Consider the following 12,075-nt stretch of genomic DNA (forward strand, 5'->3'; position numbering starts at 1 on the left):
GATCTCACCTTATCCAAAATTAAATGAGAAAATCAAAACAACACAAGCACAGTGATAGGCTTCACTAATCTACTCTTTGAAACGTCATTACATTTTGGTCGAACATTGATACACAGCAAGTACCGACACAAACCACGCCACCTTCGGATAACTTCCGTTAGAAGTCCTAACATGTACGGACTCTGTCTTATTCCTTGAATAAACCAATAAACATACACCCCACCATGCCACTCATTAAATTAATAAAGCATAAGACACAAACATCCGACCTGTTTCTAATCCAGCGGCTCTTTCAGTTGAAGTTGTTTCCATCCGTTAGATCCCATGCTCTGCCGGTTATCCCTTAAATACATTCCTTAAAAATAAAAATATTGTTCCTCCTTTGTCTTCTTTAAAAAACAAACCACGCCACCAAACAAACAAAATTTACAGCTTCGTAGCTAAAACAGAGTAAATGAGCGACGCACTTAACAGAGACTACCAAATCTGCGAGGAGATCGGCCGTGGACGATTCGGTATTGTTTTCAGGTGCATCTCTCGCTCCATTGGCGATTCTTTAGCTGTCAAATCCATCGTCAAGAGCCTCGTCTCTGGCGACTCCCTCGAAGCGCAATGCCTCTTAACAGAGCCCAAGACCCTCCACCTCCTTTCTCCTCACCCCAACATAATCCAACTCCACAACCTTTACGAAGACGAAACTCACCTTCACATGGTCATCGACTTATGCTCTAAACAAGACCTTCACGATTTGATAATCACTAACGGGGTTCTTTCAGAGAATGAAGCTAGAGTGGTTTTCACTCAACTGATGAAAGCCATCTCTCACTGTCATACATACGGCATCGTTCATCGAGACATCAAACCTGAAAACATCTTATTTGACGAGGGGAATACAGTTAAGGTAGCGGATTTTGGATCTTCTGACGTTGTAATGGAAGGGGAGATGGTGAATGGTGTAGTGGGGACACCGTATTATGTGCCCCCTGAGGTTTTGTTGGGAAAAGAGTACGGAGAGAAGGTGGATGTGTGGAGTGCTGGGGTGGTGTTGTACATAATGTTAACTGGATTTCCGCCGTTTTATGGGGAAACAGTGGTGGAGATATTTGAGGCGGTTTTGAGAGGGAATTTGAGGTTTTCTGCAAGAGTTTTTCAGTCGGCGTCGACAAGTGTTAAAGATCTTTTACGGAGGATGCTCTGTAAAGATGTCTCCAGGCGATTTTCTGCTGAACAAGTGCTAAGTAAGTTGAGCGAATTAAATCTTGTATGTAAGAGTTAAATTGTCCTTCTTGATACAATGTTCATTTAGCTCTTGCTTCCAGTTAATTGTCAAGTTTCATATGTTTGTTTTCAGGACATCCATGGGTAGCAAATGCGGCTGATTTAACATGAAGGGACAGGGGGGCTTAGACTGAGTAAAGACATGCTTGTATGGTATAGATGTGTGTACTTGGTAGTAGTGTACATACCGCATAGAGAGCTGCAGCAGCTGCAGCAGCGAGTATCCTACTGGGTTTTCACTTAGAAAGAGGATGAGTTTCCTCTCCTTTCAGTTTTTTTCTTCCCTGGGAAAAGATGAGAGGTGCGTGCAGGAGTTTTCTTACTGCGGTGTTTCTTAACCAGCATAAGATAATGTTGTTAGCTATATTGTTTATCGTTTGAGAACTTTTTGATCCTTCCCTTTTGTTTTGTAAACAAATATCTTTCGTATGAGGTTATGATTCTGTTTTATACAAAATGCAGCGAGTCTTCTTGTCAAACATGGATTAATATCTTGTTAATGAAATTAAGTCTGGATTCTCTTAGAAGGTTAATGGGATTCAAGCGATCAGATGAATTCTCTTAACCCCACAATAGTGTTTGGGTGAGAAGCTTTTGAACGTTATCCATTGGGGGTCCGAAGGCATCTCAAACTTCTACCATCCGAAAATCTTGAATATTTTTCAGGAATTTGTATTCTTTTCATGATCATTCGAAATATCAGATTCCCATGAATTTGTCATTCCCTGGGGGATTAGCCGGTCCGACCACAATTTGTTTTTTTTTTTTTTTTAAATTAGTTTTAAATTAATACTTTTTTTATTTTGTATTGTTTTAATTGTTAATGTAAAAAAAATATTATTTTAATATATTTTTAAATAAAAATTACTTTAAAAACAATTTTTATCACAATTCCAAACCAACTACTCATGATTCATTATTTTGGTATGAAACAGAGACAACAGTTGAAACCAGATAAAAACGGTCATGTTTTCCAATGGTTGCAAAAAGGCTGTGGAAGAAGGAAGAATTGATGCAAGTCTGGATTACTCAGTGTCCATTCAGAACCCAAAGTCTGTGTAAGAAAAATCACAAAAAAATACGAAAAGGAGCGTGGAAATGATAGTTATGCGCTCATAAAGTTAAGGTTCTGCTTAGGAGTCTGATTAGTTATGCGCTCATAAAGTGAAGGTTCTGCTTAGGAGTCTGATAAAGATGCAAATCATGAGAATGTTATGAGAAAATGAAGCGCACTGATCAACTACGCAAATTTATTTTTAGCTCTTACTGCTTCTTGCACTATGAAAAGGATATCGTTAATGTACTGCTAACAGAGTCCCACGCAAAAAGCGTAGGATAAAGTAGAATCAAAGATGCCTGTCTTCGTTGGATTGGACTCTCGGTGGAACAGAGAGATACTTAGCTTATGAAGCGTGCTAAAGGCACCTTAAACCATGCTGGTTTCAATGAAGGAAAGGATTAATTAATCAAGCTGGGAGCCTGCTTGCTGTCTAGTGCTCATCCAGGAGTGTTGTGGCTGTAAGCCTGTAAGGGTGCTTCTTCACTTCTTTGAACATAGAGAAAGTTCTTTGCCTTTTAACTATCGAACTACGCTATTCTAGTTAAGCATAACATCATTCATGCAAGGGTTGTGAGCCCAAAAAACATTACTCCGAGAAATAACAGAAACAATTTACACATACAAGGCAGAGAAATGGTCCCTAATTTCCACCTTAATTTCACATTTCAATCGAAGGCGATGGAGACGGATGAATGTTTCCAATAAATGCCGTTACAGAAGTGCCCATAAAAGAAAAATAAATGACATGCTTTGGAAAAATAATTAAAAAGGCGATTAGATAGAGTGCAGGAATACGTACAACAACACTTTCGTGCGATAGTTTAAGTGAAAGGTTATGTGATCGGTGAAATAGAGATTCAATCTATAGGAACTGTGCTAGAAAACTGAGAATCATGCCACCAGAGACCTTTTTTTATTCTCCCTGCATCTAGGACCAGGTAGTTCACAGCTAGAAAAGAAAGCACAATCCTGAGCTTATTATGCTCATAAGCGTGCTTATCCATGCATCTTTCGGTAGATTCCTAAGATTATACAGAGATACTACATAAAAAGAAAGCCTAGCTGAACTGGAACGGTTTGCCTAGACTCAGATGTGGATCCATTTTCTTGCTTCGCCTCACCAGGCAATTCCTCAGGTGATTTTCCCTTCGACTCGAGTACCAAGAAAGTAAACATCAGTCCCAGGAAATTTACGACACCCGGTATTTTAAGAACCTTCCTCACTCCGATACCATCTACAGCACACAAAGATCCGAACGCACCCACAATTGCCCCTTCTTTGACGGGTGCAGCTTTCTTTGCCAGATGCAGCTGATATACTATGGCAAGTAGACCTCAATCTCGCTGGGAAAATCTCAGCAAGAACAACAGCTGGACTTTTGCCAAAAGAGAGGCATGGAGCAATGGAGCAAATTACCATACCAAAATCCAAGATGCTAGAGAATAGAACTGAATCGTTGATAATTATTTAATTCAAGTAATTTCATCTATTTTTTCTAACTTAGTTATCTAATGATTTAACATAGAATGTCCAAGTAATTAGTAATAGCGGTTCGTACTTTGATAAGTTAGAATGACTTGTAGTTGTAGTTATAGTATTTGGTACGCCAATATGACTAATACCTGAAAAAAAAATTATAATAAATGACTCTTTAATGATAAAATTAATAATTATATAGATAGAGAAAATACAATAATATTTTAGAGAAATAAACTCTAAAAATATATATACTGAAAATATTAAAAATAAAGAGATTATAAACTTAGTGCTTGAAGAATTTATAGGGTTTTTATAGTTTATAAGTTTTATTATTTTATAAAAAAAAACTATAATATAATTTAATTTTTGTGATATTCTAAGTGGTATTCTATATTTAATAATATATATTAAATTAATATAAAACCTATATCCTGAAAAATATTTTTAAGACAGTGTTAAGTGTGGAGTATTCCCAGCTCATAGGATGCTGGGTCCATGCCCAACACCCCTAAAAAATTAGCTCACCCAACACCCTGATTAATTGGCACTAAGTGTGGATCCAATTAATTCAAGCAATGGACTGGACTTGTTTTATCCAGTGGAGCTTTTTTAGCCTAATTATTTTTGAGGGTTGAGCCCACTGAATTTGGATCCATCACATGAGCATCAATAATTATTTTTGGGGGTTGAGCCCACTGAATTTGGATCCATCACATGAGCATCAATGTCATGCCGTAGACAAGTTTTTTCTACCATTTTTCCATTGTTCCTTTGCCATGATTTTCCCTGGACCAATCAGAACAAATATTATGAACTTTATTCATTCAAACAAACAAAAATAGTAATAATTGTGACCAAATGCAATTACAAGCCAAATCCAATTATGAGCTCTGTCTTGACCCTCCATTGAAGCTTAGAGTTTTCTTTTTATCTCGACTGAGATTCGAGTCTCCTCGTCCTGAAAGATTATCAGTTAAATTTTATGTTTATCTTTTACTGTTTTTCTTTTCCAAAGTTATAATTTCCTTTTTAAATTCTTTATTATAAGAGATTACAAATGATATAAAAGGTAATAATTATCCTTTGTGTTAAACCTGGGATGGATATTATTAAAGTTAATGCTGATGGTAGTTCTTTTGAAATCCTGGACGTGCTGGTATTGAGATTTTGTTTTTTTTTCTTTTTAAATAGCATAATTTTCTAAAACATTTGGATAATAATACAGATTGAAAAGATATTTAAAAAATTATAAATTTTAAATACAACAGTGTTTAAACTAGTGGTTATTTATTTAGTGAATGATTCAAAACATTTTTCTTTTTCAAATTAATGAGCCTAATAAAAAATCAATCAAATATTTTATTAAAATTAAATGATCAAAAGATAGGATAGAAGATAATAGCTAAGAAAAAAAAAATTATGATCATGTTTAATAATTTTTTAAAATATAGTTAGAATTATTTTATCAAAATCTTTCTAATGGTATTGAATACGTTGAAAACAAAACTCTCCTGTATTTTCAGTGATTTATTTTTTCTTAGGAATTGAATCTTGAATTTTATTTTTAATTATTAAATTTTTATATTGATTTTTTATGCATGTTAATTAAATTAAGAAATACATTATTTTTTCAAACAATCCCAATAATAGTTGTGTTCAACTATTCAAATTATATTATTTCTCTAGTACTTTTTTTTAATTTGTGTTATTTTCCTAAAAATTGTATGAAACTATGTTGGAATTCTAATATACCTGCTTAAATAGGAATGAATGGGTTTTGACCTTTTGTTCTTCGAGGTGGACTGACTTCAATGTGGATGTGGACCTTATAGCATGTCGATTTCAAGCTTGCAAAATGGCGAGAGCTTCTAATATGTAACACCGAAGTGTAACTCCCCTTTCCATGCGAGTTTACCAGTAAACTAAACTCTACAAGTGACGGCATGGAGTTGCCTTGAAACTGCGAAGAAAAAGGCTGAGGCCTCGATGTTCTTGTCATATTCGTTGTTTCGAATTTTCCATTTGGTTTTGCAGAACAACTCTCTTGTTTACGCACTTAATTCGTAATAAAAAATGGTTATCGATTTAGCACTAATTAGAAACTAATTTTTACAGTCCTTCGGGCCGGAGTTTTGTCCATTCATTATGAAAGAATTTATGGGTTTTCTCAAAAAAATAAAAAACAAGAAGCAGCCTCCGTGGGTCGCGGCTGTGTTATTACAGTGAAGCCTTTTCAAATGAGCACAGATGAATGGAGAAATGCACCTGCATAATTTCCTACCGACATACCTCTGTGCGTGTTCGTGCGTGTACAGCAGATAAACTGAAGACTTGATTCCTAATACAGAGGAATAGTCAATCTAGCGTTAGCATTCCACATCTTGGAAAAAGAAAGGAAGATAACATTTAAAACTGGAAGCCTCCACGGTCAGCAAGGATTCTCATCATCTGCTAAATTTCAAAGTCGAAGCTACCATTATCTCCCGCCCCTTATCTTAAATTAGAAATCTCAAGGTAGCTTTCTCCTCACGAGACCTGGAATCTGAATCTCCCATGAAGTGAAGTTCATGATTTCCCAAATCTGAAGTAACAAAAAGGAATTGTGTGCCGCATTAATTTCAAATAGAACTGTCACAGCCCCGCAATCGATCTAAAGATAATGGAGAATAAATTATCTGTTCATAAGATCAACATAAGAATCTCACACCAGATCTTGACTTGCACCTTAGCATGCCATTGGTAAGGTTAAGAATCGAAACAGAATCCACTTGTGTTTTTGTTGGGTACGATAGATCATTGTAGTCCACCATTCATTAGGATAAGAATTAGATTGCCATGATTCCTACAATAGAAGAGAGTAACTTTCCCGACTGGCCAGGTGCACCTTCTAACCCATATTGTCCAAGGACAAAAGGAGAAGTGTTCTAATTGCTTATCACTCGGGCAAGTTATCTGTAATTCAGAGTTCAACATGAATTTACTCCTTAATTCTTTTTAAGATCAGAGGTTCTAAATGACCAGAGAAGATTTGGCATCAATTGGCATCTATTCCACGACGTTAGAACAAGGATTTCAACATGTATTCGTCATTTATACCAACGCTAGGTAAAGTTTATTGAAACATAACATAGGATAGGAGCATCGAGACATAGCACTCAGTAGATCACCAGCACCCAATATTAGTACATAATGTTGGTTGAGGGAATATGATAAAGCAGGTCAAAAGAACGAAGAAAAGGAAGTGGGAATGGACTCATCCATGCATTTTAATGCTGCGATCAAAATACAATGATCTCCAAGTGGCATCTGCGGCAGAGAAATTACAGCCTCCTAAAGTTCGAGGTGGAGGGCATCTTTATATTATCCTAAAAGTTGCCACTTGCTAATCTACATTCTTGATTCTAAAAGTTGCCAATTGCTGAACTAAACTCTAGATTAGCCCTCTTTGAGATTTAACTCCTAGGCCCCAGAATTCCAAGAAAGCCACTTTGGCAATCTTCCACTGGTTTCCATCGAGGACAGCTGGCTCTTTGTCTCTCTCTTCATTGAAAGGATTTCTCATACTTTTCCACCTAAAAATGACTTGAAATGGGACAATGAAAGCTATCAGTAATAGATCATCACGTTTCCTAAATGTAAAAAGAAAAAAATGAAAGTGATGGAATGAACAGAACATTGATATACAGGGCATTCAAGCTGAAAGCATATAGAACAGGGAAAGCAGGACATCCACATTAAGTTTTATTGAGTTCTGCGGTATACTATAGCTTATTAGCTAAACTGTAAACCCAATTATTGGGAAAAAACAGAGCTTTCTTCACTCGGTCACTCTCTTTCATAAGAATCGACTGACTTTCATAAGAATCAACTGACAAGTGGTGAGTGAGAAATGTTTATTTTGGGTGTAAACATTATTAGATATCATCATATGCATGGGATAATCTCCTTATTGGAAAACTAATTGACCAGTTTTCAAGCACTATGTCACTTGGAGAAGGCATTATAAGACAAAGTTCACGCCAGGCAACTTTAATGACATGTAGGTGCTATTTCAGGGTCAAAATCTGGATACTGCCACTCACAACCAAGACTAGCTAAAACCGTAACATAAAGCACATATATGACCGTGTAACAGAGCAGATGAAAACATTATTCAAAAATCAACTATCAGAATCTTTTCACAGCATCTTTTTCATTTTCTATGCCATAGATGAAGATGGTGGATTTATTGTTAGAAAGATTGCATGTCAGAGAACTCGCTTATCAAGAAACAATTTACCTCCTAAACTGGTTCTTCTTGCTTTCAAGGAAAAAGAAAGGATAAATGATGAGAAGGAACTGCCCTAATGATGAAACCTCCACTAAGATTTACACTAACAAATGACCATGGCTATCCTAAAGCACTTTCTCTACTATAAACATTTTGGAATGTTACTCGTCAATATAATAACAGGTATCTGTGCTGGGAGTAGTGTGGAATGCATATACCTTGATTTTAGGTGGAAAGGTACCATTCTTAGCAGTGCCAGTGCTCCCAAAGCCAAACTTTGGCTTCTTTTCTGCAGGTCTCAGTATTTGGAAAGAACATAGCAGATTCTCATCCACGCTCATCATGGCACCAGCATTGTCAAACTCTCCACAATAATTAGGTGCTGAAAATATGGTTACGAGTTGCCTATTAGCAAAAAACTCATATCCATCTTCTACAACCTGCAATTATGACAAAATAAGCTTATAATAAATGAAAGCGTTTCTAATTGTAAGTCTTATGATGCCCAGGGCCTTAACGCAGTAAATGGTCAATTAAAACATATTTCATACCTGATGAGCTCGACAGATTAGATCAAGGTCATGCTTCTGAAGAAATTCTGTCACCCTATCAGCACCAAATATATATGAAACTCCCCTATCATTTGCACCCCAACCTTGAATGTCTTTACTGGGATCAGACCAGAGGAGATCACATAACAAACCGGTTTCTGGAACAACTGTAGGTCGGTATAAATTTCTTATCTGATCCAAATTCCGCAGATCAGGAGAAAGTCCACCATGCATGCAGAGAATCTTTTCATCAATGAGAGCTGCCACAGGCAGGCAGTTGAAGCAATCTGTGAAAACCTTCCATAGTCTGACATTGAATCTTCGTTTGCACTCATCATAAAATCCATATATACGGTTTACAGAAGCACATTCATGGTTGCCTCTCAATAGGAAAAAGTTTTCAGGATATTTTATTTTATATGCTAGCAGAAGGCATATAGTTTCCAGGCTTTGCTTTCCACGATCTACATAATCCCCCAAAAATAAGTAATTGGCACGAGGAGGTAATCCACCATATTCAAAAAGCTTCAGCAGATCAGAATATTGTCCATGTATATCTCCTGGGTGACATAAGATAATAATGTACCAGGCATGTCAGAGTTTCTTTCCTAACAACCACAAACAAACTTTCTTCCTTGTTATAAAATTTAACTAAATGTGCTCGTATATCATCTCATTATAGGCTATGATCCAACTTCATATTACTCACAGATGAAGAAATCCTCTCTCGTTATCTCAGTATTTATAACTCATAATCATAAACGAGAATGAGATGCGAATTTTCAAATTAGAGGAGAATGGAATTTCGGAATATCTTAATGACAGATCAAGTTGATATTAATGATTAACCTCAACTTAGATGTCATATCAAGCAGCATGGGGCAAAATGTGCATATGAAAGAGATATAAGACCACTATAGACAATTTTTAGAGCTCAGAATTATCAGTTATGCTGAAGAAGCCTATACAGCAGCAATCCGAGTAATTTACACCCCCACTGAACTGGACTATACAGCTACAACTTTAGGAAGTAGGTGCAGAAGACAACATGGAAACAAAATGGGCAGCACAGTCCTAGCAACAACACAAGAGTGACAAACTTGAAGATGACAATAAATCCCAAATTTTCAGAACTCATTAAATTACCCATGACTAAAACTAGGCAACTCCACTAATATTATTATTCATATATATCCATGTCATTAGACTGTTATTTTAATTTCAAAACAAACAATATTGATAGAAAATGTTCTTCAAATATGGCAAGCATGACTAACCAAGACAATAATTTCTCAGTCTTCAACTTTCAGGAGCTCACAAGAACTCGAGGAACACTTTAGTTTTTCTCCTAAGCAAATCACATAAGTAACTATTCCAAATTTTTTACTGACTGTTCTCGAAGTAAAAAAATTCAACGGGCACTCTACAGCCTGATAGCTGAAAAGTGGAAAATATTCTCAACTATATATAAACCACAAAACAATTTTGTCAACCACCCTCCTCAGCCTGATATTTTATTTGAAATTAATGTACAAAAAATTTTTGGTTTCTGACTATGAATCTCAAATATGTCCCGGGTGTCCTATCAAGAAAAAGGATAGAGTACGATTTCTATTCTCGGTGACGGATGGATGCATTCAAGTTCCAGTGCACGAACAGCTCTTAGAGAGGGCATGGAAGACATTAAAAGATATTATTTGCCATGCTATCTCTCACCCTCAAGCAGAGAGTTATTTCTAATGTAACTTTCCTGCTTGTTACATGATCTACTAATCCCAAGAAATTTCAGAAGGCATATTAAAACCTAGCTGTGCAGTGATCCCTGCGTGCTACAACTACAAAAGAGCGGAAGGGAATATATTCAGAAATGAAAATTCTCAATCATTTAGTTGGATGAATGTGCTAACTGATTTACATCAGAGTTTAGGCAGTTGCCTATGCTGAGTGCAAATGCGAAGTATCCAATGGAATTTCCATAGTTAAACTCCACTGACTTTTTTATGGGAAAGTTACTGATGTAGGTAGCAACAGTTTATGGCCAAAGAGATTTTTTAATTTTTATGAAAACAAAATACAAGAATTCAATACAACCCACAACCAGAGTATCCATCAAAGTCATCTTTTCAACATTGCGCGTTTCAGAGTGTCCAACTTTAACCCACATCAAGAGCAAAGTTTTTGGATTTGGATCCCATCAAAAGGACATGGTTTATTTCAACTTAAGCCGATAAACTTAGAACATTTAACAGACATAAGAATTTGTTCAATATGCTTGGCTTATCATACTGCCAGAGTAAGAAATACGATACTGCATATCTATAAATATGAAGCACAACCCCCAGCATAATCAAATAAAATTACACACACCAGCATCAAGAAATTGAAACAAAATTCAAAGCAAAACAAGCTTTGCAGTCAGCAAACTTGAAGTGTCTGTAAATGAACTCTAAGCCTTGGCACTAACCAATTCACATTTCGATCAAGATATACTTTTGACTGTCCTAACATGAAAATTTCAATTTTGACTTTATGTATATGGTTGTTAGAAAATAATAGGGTTTATAAGAGGATATTACCACAAATCTTGATAGGAGCTTCAAGCTCTAAAAGATTAGGCTGCTTCAAGAAGATATCCCTTGAAGTGATGCAAAGTTGCCTGATTTCAGCCTCGGAAAGCTGGACCTGCTTCCCTGGTTTTTCCCTAACTTCAAGCAACCTGGTAATGATTCCATTAAGAACAAAAGGCTCCATATTTTTTTCTCACTTAAGTCTTCTTTTCTCACCCCTTGAAAGATTAAGGAAGAAGCATAAAGATAAAGAGCTAGCTAGACCAACACAGCCAGCCGACACTCTACTAGCACACGATGGTTGTTATGATTTAGTAGCATGGCTTTATAAAAGGGAGAAAGAGGATTAAAGGGAATATCAATTTTTGGGGGGTTTGAGTTTCTTTGTAGTGGAGTAAAGAATGAACGGCGAGTGGAGCGCAGAATTTTGAAAAAAAGCCAAGCAAGAATATATTCTTATTTTGTTAGAGAAATTAGAAAGTAAGCTAGCAAGTGTTTGAGAAGGAGGACATAGAAAGGAGTAAAGTAGTCGTCGTGAGTGGGAGAAAATGGAGCCCAGAAAGAAGCTCCTTCTTGAGAGAAAGAAACGCTGACAATGGCAGCGATCCTGACGCTTGTTTTCTTTGAAATTTTGCAAGCGGCAACAACAGCACCACCAATTGTAGCGTTTCCGCTTTTTCGGAAAGTGATGGTGGTGGACCATTATCCGCCCGTTGCCTCCAGAAATGAGATGAGACCCCATCTCCATTCACTCCCCCACTCCGATTCGATTTTATATGTTCTACCTTTGGACTGGAATTGGATAATCGCTAATTTATGCTATCAGTTGGAGTTTCTTTGTGGGCCTCGAATATTATTCTAAGCCCACC

At 36.5% G+C, this 12,075-nt stretch overlaps 2 protein-coding genes across 5 annotated transcripts in view; one reads left to right on the forward strand and one right to left on the reverse strand.

Moving 5' to 3' along the window:
• Positions 1 to 299: 299 nt before the first annotated feature.
• On the forward strand, positions 300 to 1,801 carry LOC105129448 (phosphoenolpyruvate carboxylase kinase 1-like). 2 transcript variants are annotated; one of them, XM_011031528.1, is made up of 2 exons: positions 300 to 1,261; positions 1,352 to 1,801. In XM_011031528.1, the coding sequence occupies exons 1-2, from the start codon at positions 455 to 457 to the stop codon at positions 1,364 to 1,366; spliced, it is 822 nt and encodes a 273-aa protein (XP_011029830.1). In that variant the 5' UTR covers positions 300 to 454; the 3' UTR covers positions 1,367 to 1,801. The 2 variants fall into 2 exon arrangements, with proteins under 2 accessions (XP_011029830.1, XP_011029828.1); XM_011031526.1 differs by having other exon boundaries at positions 303 to 1,238.
• A 5,083-nt stretch (positions 1,802 to 6,884) lies between these two features.
• LOC105129449 (serine/threonine-protein phosphatase PP1 isozyme 3) overlaps positions 6,885 to 12,075 on the reverse strand; it is an 8,371-nt gene continuing 3,180 nt past the window's right edge. The window contains exons 1-4 of one of the 3 annotated variants that reach the window (XM_011031529.1): positions 11,216 to 11,958; positions 8,640 to 9,199; positions 8,307 to 8,528; positions 6,885 to 7,390 (exon numbers count right to left, since the gene is read on the reverse strand). In XM_011031529.1, the coding sequence (XP_011029831.1) occupies positions 7,361 to 7,390; positions 8,307 to 8,528; positions 8,640 to 9,199; positions 11,216 to 11,390 (987 nt within the window). In that variant the 5' untranslated portion in view covers positions 11,391 to 11,958 and the 3' untranslated portion in view covers positions 6,885 to 7,360. Of the gene's footprint in view, positions 7,401 to 8,306; positions 8,529 to 8,639; positions 9,200 to 11,215; positions 11,959 to 12,075 lie in introns of those variants that run through there. The other 2 variants (XM_011031531.1, XM_011031530.1) reach the window with 2 other exon arrangements.

Source organism: Populus euphratica, unplaced genomic scaffold (genome assembly GCF_000495115.2).
Source record: "Populus euphratica unplaced genomic scaffold, PopEup_1.0 scaffold18.1, whole genome shotgun sequence".
Lineage (NCBI taxonomy): Eukaryota > Viridiplantae > Streptophyta > Magnoliopsida > Malpighiales > Salicaceae > Populus > Populus euphratica.